Genomic DNA, 15,474 nt, shown 5'->3' with positions numbered 1-15,474 from the left:
TCTTCTCATTCTATGAAGTGACCAAGGGTTGTGATTTGGCTGGTTCATTATTGTCCTTTAGTACTAGCCAAGAACTATTTAAGATCAGAAATTAGTGTTTCTTCCTAGAAAATCAAGAAGAGAGAGACAGACAGATGAGAAACAAAGAAGCAGATAATTTGAAAGTAACTGACATTTACTTTGTATTTAAGATTTTCTTTCCTTAAAAGTTAGTTTGTGGCTTATGTTTTGTTTTTTGTTTTTGTGTGTGTGTGTGGCTAATGTTTTGATTTTTATTTTGTCCAGACTACTAGTTTCTAATTAGTTTATCTTCTATGCATTCTTTTATGTGTCTGAAGTGTGATTTAAAGGAAACCTAACCTGCTCAAATAACAACACTCGTGGAATAAACACATTATCTGAGAGTAAATCATGGTCCCAGAAGAGTCCAAGGCAGGGGTGCAGGTGGTAAAATCAGAAGGACACATTTTTATTATTGTTGTTACTTAATTATACACAAACAGATTCCCCACCCCAGTAACATAAGGTCATGATGGGGCAGTACGTCCATCGTTCTTTAAAGGAGGGTAGGGTAGCTGGAGTAACCTATCTGTAGCGACTTACGTAAATTGAAGAAGTATTGTTACTAACTGTCCCAAATGGAAATAGTCTCAAAATATGCACATTAGACTTTTTCAACTGAGATCTACTTTGCTCCCAATATTTTGTTCACACATAAAAACAAAAAACAAAACAAAACAAAACCTCTGAAAAACTCTGCTCACAGAGCCTCTGAATCCTTAGGAACTGGGAATCAATCTTATGCCAATAGGCTAGTGTATCTGTTTAGGAGAAGTATTTAAATGTAACATGCCTAATATCTGCCTAGGGATACATTCCTTTTATTCTATTAAAAATATTAAAAATAAAGGGAGACCTGGGATGTCTAGGCTTTTGGCTCCAGGTAACTGATGGGGTGCTAGACAAAGGGGGTCATCTGGGTGTCTGAATGGTTTTGTCTGAAGGCTCAGTTCTGCAATAGTAGCAAACCTAAGGGACTCATTCCCTGGTAATTAACCTAACTTTGAACCATTTACATGGGAGCAGATGTTCATTCTTTTTTCTTCCTCTCAGACTTTTTTTTTTTCTATTCCGTATCAATAAAATGAAAATTTAGGCAAGCTAGCTGGCAAACTAATCTCTAAATTTCTTTCTAGGGCTAAGACTTACAATTTCCCTTATCTCTTCAGTTCAATTTATCAAATATTTATTGTGCTTCTTTCTTCTCTCCTTTTTCAAAATAGATTTTTAATTAAGTGACTATTGATATTCATCTACACTTTATTAGGTGATTGATTTCCTAGATTTATTTGAAAAGGAAGGATAGCACTCAATTAGACAACTACATTTATATCTATACTCTGTTCTGTTAACAATATTATTTTTTGGCCGGGTGCAGTGGCTTGTGCCTGTAATCCCAGCACTTTGGGAGGCTGAGGCAGGCAGATCACAAGATCAGGAGATGGAGACCATCCTGGCCAACATAGTGAAACCCCGTCTGTACTAAAAATACAAAAAAATTAGCTGGGTGTGTTGGCACATGCCTGTAGTCCTAGTTCTTCGCAAGGCTGAGGCAGGAGAATCGCTTGAACCCAGGAGGCAGAGGTTGCAGTGAGCCGAGATCACGCCACTGCACTCTAGCCTGGCGACAGAGTGAGACTCCATCTCAAAAAAAAAAAAAAAAGTTTTGTGTGTGTGTGTGTGTGTGTGTGTGTGTGTGTGTGTAAGAGGTAGGTATCCAGTAAAACAAAAATCATTATGTCTGTCCTTGAAATTAACAAAGAGGACTGTAGTTCTCTTTCTTGTTTAAATTAATGATTTTAACAGGTATTTATTCCTCATATCAGCAAGGATGCTATGAATGTGTATATTTATCTATGTGTATACTTACCCATATGCAATTTCTCACATGACCCTCTGGAGAAGAATGTTATGCTTCATTTGGCTTTGAGATTAGTTTTGTTTCCTTACTGTACAAATCTTTGGTTTAATTCTATTTTGCTTTCCCCTCCTAATTTCTTCATTTCTAGCACTTGAGGAGATAGCACTGAGTGAATATATTAAAAACACTACCCTATGAAACTATTTCCAGTTTGTGTTGTTCTAATAGAGAAAAAAAATGGACGTTTTCTCCATTAAAATTTTCCAGCTACTAGGTTGGATAAATGAACTAATTCAATTATTTATCCAAAACCCTGTCATATATATATATATTTTTTCTCTCTCTCTATATATATACAGACACACATACACACACACACACATATATATGCTCTCTCTCTCTCTCTCTGTGTCTCTCTCTGTCTCTCTCTCTATATATATATGTCTATATAAGAGGAATCTTAAGTGATTGATGACTTTTTCATTAATTCATTTTTTTCCCCATGCACTACTCCCATTCCCCTCTCTGCCGTGTTCTGTGTATTTGGTGATCCTTTATTTGTATGACCCAGTAAAACATGTGCTTCATGTACCGGTATCACTTATTGACATAAATGGTATTGCGCTAAGACCTTTTCCTTCTTCTTTTTTAAAATTTAGCACTATGTTTTATGATCTGTCCACATTGCTCTGTGTACATCTGGTGCATAACTCACTTATTTTTATATGTCTCTGAAATTTAGGGGCCATTTTCAAGAGAACTTAATTCATCTGGAAGTTGGACTGACATACATTTAATCAGATTATCTTAGGAGAGTTTTTATTCAACTTCCATCAATATAAAAATGAATTTAAGAACTAAATGATCATTCATAACTAAAATTTTCAGCATTTAATTCAACACAAAAATTCTTCTTAAGTAAGTCCTAGAATTGACTGACCTGGCAGAAGATAGTACCTTTGTCAGAACTGAAGGAAGAATAGGGAAATCTCATTATTTTAAAAATATCTGCTTTATTGAGATTTGATTTACATACAATAAAGTTCATCTAAAATTTGATGCATTTTGACAAATGTATACAGTCTTGCAACCATTACCATGATTATGATACAGATATCTGTCAGCTAAAAAATTCTCTTGTAATGCTTTCAGTTAATACCCTCGCTACCCACTAGCCACCAGCAATCACTAATCTATTTTCTGTCACTATAATTTTGTGTTTTCTAAGATTTCCTTTAAATGAAATCATATAGATTGTGGTCTTTTGTGTTCGACTTCTTTCATTAAGCTTAATGCTTTTAAGATTTTTTTCATGTTATGTGTATCAGTGGTTCCTTTCTATTGCTGAATAGTCTTTCAACGTACATATATACTATAACTTATTTATCCTTTAGTCGATGGGAAGAAATTTGTGTTGCATACAGTTTTACGCTGTTATGAATGAAGTTACTATGAACATTTGAGTACAAGAATTTGTGCAGATATATGCTTTTATTTCTCTTGGTAAAGAGCTAAAACATTTGCTCTTCAAGACACTGTTAGTGTATATCCCTACAATGGAATATTGTTCTGCAATAAAGAGGAATGCACTACAAATACATGCTATGACATGAGTGAACCTCAAAAACATTAAGCTCTGTGAAAGAAGCCAGACACAAGTGACCACAAATTGTATAATTTCATGTATATTAAATATTCAAAAAGGCAAAGCTGTAAAAATGGAAAATAGATGAGTGGTTGCCTGGGGCAGGTGCAAGAAGAAACAGAGATTAGCAATAGACATGAATGATGGAAATGTTCTAAGGCTGATTCATAGTAATGGTTGCACAACTTAGTACAACTTGGTAAATTTACTAAGAAGTGATTTTATATATTAAAAAATTGTATACTTGAAAATATTGAATTATATGATATGCAAAATACCTTACTAGTTATCTTTTTAGGAAATATTACTGTAAATAAAATAAAAAGGCAAGCCACAGACTGGGAGAAATTATATGTAAAACATATATCTGATAAAGGACTTAAATTCAGAATATATAAATAACTCAGAACTCAATATAAAAAGAAATAACTTGGTTTTAAAAATAGGCAAAAGATTTGAGGAAATACTTCATCAAATAAGATATACAAATAGAAAATAAGCACATGGAAAGATGCTCAACATGATTAGTCATTAGGAAAATATAAATTAAAACCACAATGTACTGGATTAGCAAAAATGTCAGAGTAAGAACCTCTGAAAATTCTTTCTTCCATAAAAGCAACCAGAAAACTAGCAAAAATTGTCACAGTCAGTTTTTTTCAGAATTGAGAATCAGCCAAAGGCTTACAGTGATCTAGGGGTTGTTATTTAAGAAAAACAGCAGAATCTTGGAAGGAATGGCAAGCTGTGTGACATTTTTAACTTGCCCTGTTCCCATCTTGCCCTCTCCATCTCTGGATAGCCTTGAAGAACCAATGGCCCACGATTACAGTGGAAACTAGCAGCCTGGCTGCCACTGAATGGAGCAGAACAGAGTAGAAGCTCCTTCAAAGCTCATTATCAGAGGATTGTCATTATCTGACCTGTCTGATGGTTCTCTGGAAGACACTACTCAAAATGCTGTCTTTATCTGACCTGACTCAGAGCTCACCCAGTGAAAAAGCCTTTTCCCTGAGGGTGTTTGTCTAAAATAATTAGAGGCAATTGATTAACTTCATAACTAAGATAGTGGATAACAATTAGGGAAAACAATAAAATGACCAAAAAGCTTAAAAGGAAAACCTAGAACATGAGATGTGCATTGAAGGCTTTGAAAAACTCCAACATGTTCTTGGAAATCTAGAAGACCTGTGTAAGGGTTAATGCACGTTCATGGCTATCTGCATGCTTGGGAAAGACCTGGGAAGGCCATGAGCTCTCACCTCTGAATGACCTTTAGGCTCTGTGCAAACGTTAAGTGAAGGCTAAGGCAGAGTTGCTTAGTGCCTAGCTAAATGTTGAAGGTGTGCCCCAACATATGCACAGAGCTCCTCAGGAAAGACTGAGAGACTTATTGGTTCTAAGCATTTAAGGAAATCTCTGTCTAATCATTAGCTGACCACTAAGCTAACCTAATAAAGCCTTCAGTGCTCACACATCACAAAGAAGACTTTACAGATTAATTCAAAAAAGGTGACTTAAGCCTCACGTCTGTAATCCCAGCACTTTGGGAGGCCAAGGCAGGCAGATCATGAGGTCAGGAGATCGAGACCATCCTGGCTAACAAGGTGAAACCCCATCTCTACTAAAAATAAAAAAAATTAGCTGGGCGTGGTGGCAGGCACCTGTAGTCCCAGCTACGCAGGAGGCTGAGGCAGGAGAATGGCATGAACCTGGGAGGTGGAGCTTGCAGTGAGCTGAGATCATGCCACTGCACTCCAGCCTGGGCAACAGTGCAAGACTCCATCTCAAAAAAAAAAATAAATAAATAAATAAAAGAAAAGAAAAAAGGTGACTAAGCAAACAAATGGACAATGACAAATAGCAAAAATAACAAACTTTGAGGAGGAGAAATAATCTGATTTTTATAGTTGCCACCTTATAGTATTTAACAGGTCCAATTTTCAACAAAAACTTATGAGACATGCAAAGAAACAAAAAATTATGGACTATACACAGGATATATAGCAATTATTGCAAGTGTTTCTAAGAAAGCCTAGATAGTGGACTTATTAGACAGAGGCTTTAAGTCAACTATTTTAAATATGTTCAAAGAACTGGAGAAAAACATGCTTAAGATCTAAAGGAAAGCATGAAAACAATGTCTCACCAAATCAAGAACATCAATAAAGTAATTGAAACTATAAATTATAACAAAGAACCAAATAGAAGTTCTAAGGTTGAAAACTACAATGACTGAAATCAAAATTTCATGAGAGAGGCTAAATAGCATATTTGAGCAGGCATAAGAAAGAGTCAGCAGTGTGAGGAACAGCAAAATAAAAGAGAATGAAGAAAAATAGTCTTAGAGACTTGAATTACCAACATACACATAATGGGAATTCCAGAAGGAGAGAAGAGAATAAATAGGACCCCAAAAATGTGAAGAAATAAATGGCCAAAAATTTCCCTGAATTCTGAATCTGTATATCCAAAAAGCTAAACAAACTCCCAGTATGATAAATTTAAAGAGAGCTACATCTACGTATGTCATAATCAACTTGTCAAAAGCCAAAAAGAAAGAATTTTGAAGGCAGCAAGAGTGGAGCCACTCATCACATACAAAGAATTCTCATTATGATTAGGAATTGATTTCTCATCAGCATCTATGTAGGCCAAAGGTGGTGGAATGACACATAAAAAGTGCTGAACGAAAAACACTGTGAATCAAACAAAACTCTCCTTCAAAATGGAAGAGAAATTAAGACATTCTCAAATGAACAAAAACCAAGAGAATTCATTACTAGCAGGCCTAGCATACAAAAAGTGTGAAAGGAAGTCCTTCAGACTGAAATGAGAGTACACAAGACAGTAACTCAAATCCACGTGAAGAAATAGCACCAGTAAAAGTAACTAAATAAAAATAAATAAAAACTAAATAAAAATAAATAAATAAATAAATAAAATAAATAAAAACTAAATAAAAATAAGAAGTAACTAAATAAATTTATAAAAATAAATTAAAATAAATAAAATAAATATAAATAAAAAAATAAATAAAAACTAAATAAAAATAAAGTAACTAAAGTTATTAAAAAATAAAAAATAAAAATAAAAAATAAAAGTAACTAAATAAAAATAAAAAATAAAATGATAGTATAAGCATATTTTTTGTTTGTAACACTTTCAGGAGAAAGTGATTTAAAAGGCAATTGTATAAAACAATAATCTAAATCTGTGTTGATCAGAACACAATTTATAAATATGTAATTTGTGAGACAAGAGCACAAAGAAGGGGAAGGGGAAGGGGAATGGAGTTTTTTAACCCTATTGAAATTAATTTGATATTAATCTGAAGTAAGATGTTATAAATTAGTATGTCAGTTATAATCCCCAAGTGAATCACTAAGCAAATAACTTTTAAAATAGTAAAAAACCAAAAAGACATGAAAATTAAAATGGTACATGAGAAAATATATATTTAACACAAAGTAAGTTAGTGATGGACAAATAAACAAAAGGGCATAAGATATATAGAAAACAAATAGCAAAATGGCAGACATAAATTCTATTTTATCAGGAATTACTTTAAATGTAAATGGATTAAATAATTAAAGGCATAGATAAAATAGTTAGGAAAACATGATCCAACTATATGTTGTCCACAAAAGACACCTGTTTGTTTAAAGACACAAATAGGTTGAATGTAAAAGGATGGAAAAAGATATACCATGCAAACAGTAACTAAAAGAGGACTGGAGTAGCTGTGCTAATATCAGACAAAATGTAATTTAATAGATTTCAGAATAGTTACTACAGACAAAGGACATTTTATAATAATAAAAGGGTAAATCTGTCCAGATGATATAACAATTATAAACATATACACACTTAGCAACAGAGTTCCAAAATACGTGAACTAAAAACTGACAGAATTAAAGGGCAATCAGGCAAGTCAACAATAATAGTTGTAAACTTCAGTACTCACTTTCAATAATTGATAGAACAGCTAGGCAGAAGATTATCAACAGGGAAATAGAAGACTTGAACAATATTGTAAACCAACTAGACCTAACAAACCTCTATAGAACACTCTACTCAACAACACCAGAATACACATTCTTCTCACATGCACAGAGAACATTCTCCAGCATGATTACATATTAGGCTATAAAACAAGTCTCAATAAATGTGAAAGGATTTAGATAGAAAGTATGTTTTCCAAACACAATGAAATAAAATTAGAAATCAATAACAGCCAGACACAGTGGCTCATGCCTGTAATCCCAACACTTCAGGTGGCTGAGACAGGAGGATCACTTAAGGCTAGGAGTTGGAGACCAGCCTGGGCAACATAGCAAAACCCTCATCTCTTAAAAGAAATCAATAACAGAAAGAAATCAAGAAATTAACAAATACATGTAAATTAGTTAACATATTTCTAAATAACCAACCAGTCAGGGAAGAAATCACAAGGTAAATTTGCAACTACTTGAGATGAATGAAAAAGAAAATGCCATACTAAAACTTAATAGAATGCAGCAATAGCAGTGTTTGAAGGGAAACTTATAGCTGCAAACACCTATATTCAAAAAGAAGAAAGACCTCAAATCAATAATGTAAAGTTCCACCTGAACAGACTAGAAAAACAAAATCAATCTAAATTTAAAGCAGGTAGAAGATAGGAAATAATAAAGATTGTAGTGGAAAATCAACAAAAACCACTACACACCCAGTAGAGTTGCTAAGGTTGACAGTACCATGTGTTGGCAGGTGTATGGGCTAACTGGAACTCTGACAAATTATTGGCGGGAATGCAATATAGTACAGTTACTTTGAAAAACAACTTGCCAGTTTTTTATAAAGTTAAATGAATAATTGCCATACCACCCATCAATCCTATTGTTATGTATTTGCCCTAGAGTTGTGCCATTTTTTCATATGTTAGAACTTGAAATGGGAATGTAGTAATTTCTTTAAGATAATAACGCCAAATAAAACATTTGCTAACAAAATTCCTATTTATTTTAATCCCTGGGAGTCTTTAAAATTCTAAGTAGAACAGCTTATTCTAATTCCTAAATCTTATCTATAAATATATTTGGATTAACATAAAATGCATTTTAGAATTGTGCAAGTGTTTTTTTTTTTTTTAATTATTGCTTTTTTTTAATGGACTGAAACTTTTCTGTTTTGAGAGACAGATTTTGGCTGTACAGAGCCCCAGTGTCAACACAAACAAATGATTGATTTCATTAGAAACCTAAAGTTACAGCTTTAATTTTCTGGTGTCATTGTGGATTTATTCTTAGATTTTGAACTTTTTTTCTTTTCATATTTTTGTAGATTTGTTGCTTCACCTCTAGCAAAATCATTTGGCATTAAAGAGACAGTTCGAAAGGTTACACCAAATACTGTCTTAGAGAATTTTTTCAAACATTCCACAAGGCAACCATTGCAAGTAAGTACAAATTCTTTGCTTTTCGATTTAAAAATCTTCTTTCTTAATGGTTCAGTTATCTATAGCTTACCTTGTGTGTGCAAGAAATCTATTCTAGTTGACCAGGAAATGATTTGGATTCACTTGGACTTATTATTTCTTTGTTCTGTTGACAGGTTTAGAACATCCCAAGTATGATACATATGATAATATAAAATAACAAATGTTAACAGTTGAACTATTGCATTTAACTATAGTGTAGAGCACTAATGATCAGTGCCATAATTTGGGCATAAAGGTCAACATTTAATTTTTAATGGTCGAATATATACAAAGTATACAGATGAAGAAATATAATTGTTAGGGCAGAGAAGCCCATATCTGACAATTTTGATGATGGTGGCATCATCAAAATACATTACACACATTATGAAAATGTTCACTGGGGTCGCTTTCATGAGTAGGACTGTTATTTTATTGAAAGCCTCAACATACTCAGAAATATGCTGTGCCGCTGACTACTCTCGAGAGAGAATTTCTAAGAGTCACAGTTCTCTTCACAATAGAAAGTTTCCTTCATTTATGTTGTAGTACGCTGCACACTTAAATACATTCAGAAAAAGAAAAAGTTTTTAATCTAATAGTTAAAGAAATAATGTCTAAGTAATTCTGGTGTTCACTCCAGTTTTGTTATATTTCCACAGTTAAAATGACAGATGAAACAAAACTTCTCCAAAAGTGATACAACCTCTATGATGAATACAAACAGCTATCCCCAGTAATTTAAAAAATCAAGTACATATGCTAACACAGTTCTAGGATAAATAGATTTTTGAGGGTCCTGAACTTTATTTCCTGAATTAAGTTGCCTCTACTATGACAATTGCTCTAATTTGTTCCTCGTGGTTTCTCTGCACATGAAAGCACATTGAGGTTTGACCACCTCGCGTGAGATATGGTGTCCAGAATTGCTCGTAGCAAGTGAGAGCTGGCTCTAACTTGTTTTGCCCTCAGCTCCTGTATTTGACTGCTTTTGTAACCTAGGGATAGTCTGACAAGCCATCTTTATATGTTTTTTATTCCCATGTGCTTTAAATGACTGCCATCTTTCATCTAAATCCTTTTGTTACCACTGGTGATAATAATACCTAAGCATCCCTTTATATGTTTCAAATGGGAAATTATTTAGCTGTGTTTAAAAAAAAATAGGGCTCTTTCTGGGTCCTTTATTATCCTTCTTTGTTTGGGAACAACTAACTTTAGTAATATTTTGTATAAAATGGGAAGAACAGTGCTATAATACCAATTCGTTGCTATCCTTGCTATTGCTAAGAGCTTCTAGTCAGCTTTTCAGGATATTTTAAATTATCTAGAAAATTTGGTCCTTACCAAGCTTCTCTGCTATGGAGAAAAAATGGCCATGTGACAAAGGAAAACTAAGGATAGCTGAAAAGGTTTATAGGGTGGTAGTCTTTCTTTTTCATGATTAAGATGAGGAAACTTAAGGCCCAGCCAAAGGGAAATGAGTGGTAGTGCTGCTAATCTGTGGCTGAATCAAAAGCTAGAACCCGGCCCATACTTCCACTCAGTAACCTTTCCACCATGCTGCAGTGAGTTCTTTATCTGTAAATGGAATGTTAAAAATATATTTTAAAGACTGGTGCTGTGTTTATAGTAATTGTTCTAACTCGACTGACATTACGGTATGGTTTAATAGAGACAGAATTTTGACATTTGCATCCAGTAAGAAGGAAAAGAAAGTGGCCGGGTGCAGTGGCTTATGCCTGTAATCCCAGCACTTTGGGAGGCCGAGGTGGGCGGATCACGAGGTCTGGAGATCGAGACCATCCTGGCCAACATGGTGAAACCCTGTCTCTACTAAAAATACAAAAATTAGCTGGGTGTGGTGATGAGTGCCTGTAATCCCAGCTACTTGGGAGGCTGAGGCAGGAGGATTGCTTGAACCAGGGAGTTGGAGGTTGCAGTGAGCCGAGATTGCGCCACCGCACTCCAGCCTGGTGACAGAGTGAGACTCCATCTAAAAAAAAAAAAAAAAAAAAAAGTTATATATCACCCCCAAAGTGTTAGCTTCATCTATTGAACCAAAAAGGTGAAGGAATATAAGATTCCTAAATTATATTGCTCTGAGATTAAAAAACTGAGGCAATATTTGTGTAGTATATCAAGATAACAATAATTTGGCCAGTAAAATGTCCATAGCTTAAAAGCACTAGGACTTAGGAAGATAGAATGTAATACAGGAGGACAGAGTTCATGACTTAATAGCAGTTGCAGATACAGAAACAAACTCGTCTCACCATACCTACCACATTAACCTGGCCAGTGTCATACAGATAGCACTTTGCTTAATTATGGCTGAGGTAATAAGACAAGTTGCTGGGTGGATGAAAAACAGTTTTGTACTGATTCAAGATTAGGGTATTACCACTAAAAAAAAGTATTCAAAACCTAAACAGTAGAATATTGCATTGGTAATATTTGTAGATAACACCTGACTTGATTGAAACAATTGAGTACACAGACCCAAGGGTGCTTCTTCAGCAGCTATAGACTGCACCAGGAAAACAAAACACTTCCATGCATATGACATCGACTGTGGGCTAGTTAGCACAGAAGGGCATAACATGGTATTGATGAGGCCTAAAACACTATACACATGAGCCTCCAGTGAGAGTTTTGCTCTGTGATATTGCACAGTTCTCTTATGATTGTATCTACGCAGGTGTGTGTGATACATGTGTATGTGTGCGTATCAAGAACAACTTCCAGATGTTTGTGGTAAGACCAACAACTCTGACCAACAGATCAATTATAGTGCTATAGGTAACATGTAGTAACAGTGGAACTTATTATCTAGCCCTTTCCCTTAGCAAAATAAAAAATAATTATATATATATGAACTGATGCAGAACAAGTAAGTTCTGGAAGAGATCTGAAGAAAACGTGGCACTGTGAGACTGAACTCAAGCCAGTTACTACACTCAATAAAGGTATTCCAGTGTGCTAGCTTGAGTCATTCATAGATTCAAACATTTTTAGAGCAAAAACCTCTTCTAGTGCTATTTATTGTACAGGGGAGACATGTGAGAGCCAAAGAGGTAGGGTGACTCCTCCACTGGCACAGAGGGTTCCCTTTTCAGTCCAGAGGCCAGGTCTCTTGGCCCCATTCAGCACTCCTCCTTTAGGCCATTCGACCTCTCCTTGAGGCTGTGCCTGAGAGAGACCTTTCCTGCATGTTCCAACCCACTTCTGAATGTTCACAGCAATAGGTAGTGTAGAGGCTAAAATACAAATTGTGAGGACAGACCATGTGGGTTTAGAGCCTGGCTCTGTCACAGACTTTCTGTGTGGAGATGGACAGATTAAACTTCCCATGCCTCAGTTTCCTCTTCTGTGAATTGAGCATAATTATATTGCTTATCTCACAGGGCTCTTGTGAGGATCAAATTGAGTTAATACATATAAAGTGCTTAGAATAGTGCCTGGCACATAGTAAAGGTCAGCTGTTATTATTTGTACCATTAACTTTGCGCCCGTCATGCACTGACTTCCACAGGAGCGTGTTTAAGCATGTCTTCCTGACTCAAGGGAATTGTCGTTTCTTAGTCATGCTTGTTTTTGTTCCCATGACATCTTGCACTATTTTCTGATCATTACAGATGGTCAATAAATGCTTCATGTTTCACACATTAATTCAAGAAAACACTTTTAGACACTTTTGTTTGCAAGGAGTTTTCTCCCTCAATAATATAGTGCATGAGGCCAGTATTGACAAGATTGATTTCCAACTAGATTCTTCTGCACTCCAAAATAGAAAAAAAAAAGCTTCGAATCATAAACAGTTACTGTCTTCTATATGTTTATTAATAACTCATTGGGCAATTATTTGTAGAAGTCATGGGATAATAAAATTGAGTTGGTCTAAGATCTGAGAACATTCCAGAATAAAGACAAGGACTTTAGTTTGTTTTGCTCACTACTGAATATCCCACACCTAGATGGTGCCTGGCACCAGTGCTTAGAGACTCTTTAAATCCTTTCAAATGAATGAATGACTAAAACACTTGAAATAGGAAAGCTAGGCCCAGAGCCCCTTCAGTCTGAGCACACAGAGTATAGTGCAGCAGCATGTCAGAATATGTCCTTCTGTGCACCAACCAACAGAATTTGAATTGTATTCTCCATGTTGGGGGTCTGTTCATGTTTACAAATTATGTTAAAAGTAAAGGAATACTTTTTTCTTAAATGATTTGTAGTCCATGGTTTCCTTTCTGTGTTTGGTCATAAAAATCTCTAGCACTGACACAGCACTTAATAGTTTCATTAGCACATTCCAATCCCTTGGTCCTCAAATCATCCCTTGGAGATGGGTAGCAAACATTCTCTTAATATCCCATTTTCCATGGGGGTCAAAGTGCGGTGCTTACGCCTACATAGCTAGGAGGTAGCAGAACTGGATCTTCTGTTTTCAGCTTCCTGCCCTTCCTACCATATCCGATTGCTTTGACACTGCAGTGTTCTTTCCTTCCTGCAAGAGAACATATAAGATAATCTAGCAGAAGCTATCTGGCTGGTCACAGACTTTTGGGTATTCAGCCATCTGGCCCACAGGCAGGCTTTATTTGGCCCTCACAATATTCATCCACAATTGATTTAAATTTACTTTGAGGGGTTGGTCAACATTTTTAAAAACCTAGTGATTTCTCAACAAAATCCTGGGTCTGCACATTTTCTCTGGAAGCGTCAGCCAGATCTTGGTCATACCTGGCCTTTTGGGACATGATATGTGCTTCTCTGCCTGCTGTATCCATACAGCTCCCACTTCTTTCCTCAGCACTGAAGCTGAGGGTCAGTTTTATGCCATTTTATTTTTCACAAAATAGAATTAAGAGGAAATGGAAATTTTATTTATTTATTTATTTATTTATTTATTTATTTATTTATTTATTTATTTAGAGATGGAGTCCTGCTCTGTTGCCCAGGCTGGAGTACAGTGTCACAATCTTGGTTCACTGCAACCTCCGCCCCCAGGGTTCCAGCAAGTCTCCTGCCTCAGCCTCCTGAGTAGCTGGGATTACAGGAGCCCACCACCACGCCCAGCTAATTTTTGTATTTTTAGTAGAGATGGGGTTTCACCATATTGGCCAGGCAGATCTCTAACTCCTGACCGCCTTCTCGGCCTCCCGAAGTGCTGGGATTACAGGCGTGAGCCACCACACCCAGCCAGAAATATTTCTTATTCTTACTTGGGAAATAAAAAATCAAGAGGGCTGGCATTTTTTATGAGCATATTTCTTTGTGGACGTGGAGAAGGTTACCATAGGTTTAAAGTACAAAACTTGCCGTCTTAAAATCCCACTGTGAAACAGACCTGGTTCATTTGGTCATTTATGTTTCTTGTCTGGCTTGGGTAGACCTTTGAATTGGTAACATTTGAGCAGATCTATCATTCATATTGTTTCCAATTTTAAATCACAGCCTACAACTTCTGCTTCCCAAAAGAGAAGCAATCATCATCATCATTTTTGCAATTGTTATTTTTGTTATTGAAATTATTTTGGATTAGTTTGAAATAAGCTCTCTATATAATTAAACGTAAAAGTGGATGGCTAACACTGGTTTGAGTTTTTCCTGCATTATCTTCTGGAGCTGTCAGAAACATTATGTGAAATAACAAAATGCACTAGCCTAAGTTCTCGTCCACACTTTGCTACTAATTTTAGGTTTTGGACAAGTCACTAAACTTCTTGGGGCTTCAGTTCCCCATAGGAAAAATGAGGAGACTGGATTTTATTGGATTTGATTTAAACTATGCTACTCTACCTGGCGCCTAGGAAGTCCTAAGCACATTTTAGCTGAACAAGTGAGCTCACACATGCAACTTGAATGCTGGGTTGCTGCCAACTTATGGAGAATTGATCTTTCTCAGTAACTTAGAGAGCTGGGATAGTAACATTTTGTTTTTTGGTATGTGTGCATATGTGTGATTCCATAAGCAAAAGAGGTAAATTCCCTGGCTCCAGGTCTCATGACAGAATTTCTCTCATCCCCAGTACCGAAGCTCTTGTAACTCAATCTCCGTCTCTTGTCTGCCTGCCAGTCTGACTCTGTTCTTTATCACTCATTTATTCGTTTCATCCCTTTTCAGACTGATATTTATGGACTGGCAAAGAAGTGTAACTTGACGGAGCGCCAGGTGGAAAGATGGTTTAGGAGTCGGCGGAATCAAGAGAGGCCTTCCAGGCTGAAGAAATTCCAAGAAGCTTGGTAAGGAGGATGGGCTGAGCTTTAGGAATGCTGCCGTCCTATCTGGAGCAGAGTGGTCCTTGCAGAGAGAATACTGCCGGGGCAGCAGAGGGAGGATTCAGACCCAGCTCTGTCACCCACCGATGTGGTGTTTTAGGCTCCTCACATATTTGCCTTCTCTGCTTCCTCTACTCCTTTATAAATCAAGTAAGCTCTGAACTC

The 15,474-nt window shown here is 35.9% G+C and overlaps 1 protein-coding gene across 2 annotated transcripts in view; it reads left to right on the top strand.

Moving 5' to 3' along the window:
- Positions 1-15,474, top strand: part of CERS3 (ceramide synthase 3) — a 143,273-nt gene that overhangs the window by 44,880 nt on the left and 82,919 nt on the right. For both annotated transcript variants that reach the window (XM_054450793.2, XM_054450794.2), the window contains exons 5-6: positions 8,892-9,006; positions 15,155-15,273. In XM_054450793.2, coding sequence (XP_054306768.1) covers positions 8,892-9,006; positions 15,155-15,273 — 234 coding nt within the window. The remainder of the gene's footprint in view (positions 1-8,891; positions 9,007-15,154; positions 15,274-15,474) is intronic.

The sequence above is a fragment of the Pongo pygmaeus genome, chromosome 16 (genome assembly GCF_028885625.2).
Source record: "Pongo pygmaeus isolate AG05252 chromosome 16, NHGRI_mPonPyg2-v2.0_pri, whole genome shotgun sequence".
NCBI classification, from domain to species: Eukaryota; Metazoa; Chordata; class Mammalia; order Primates; family Hominidae; genus Pongo; species Pongo pygmaeus.
This window is presented reverse-complemented; position numbering and strand designations above follow the sequence as displayed.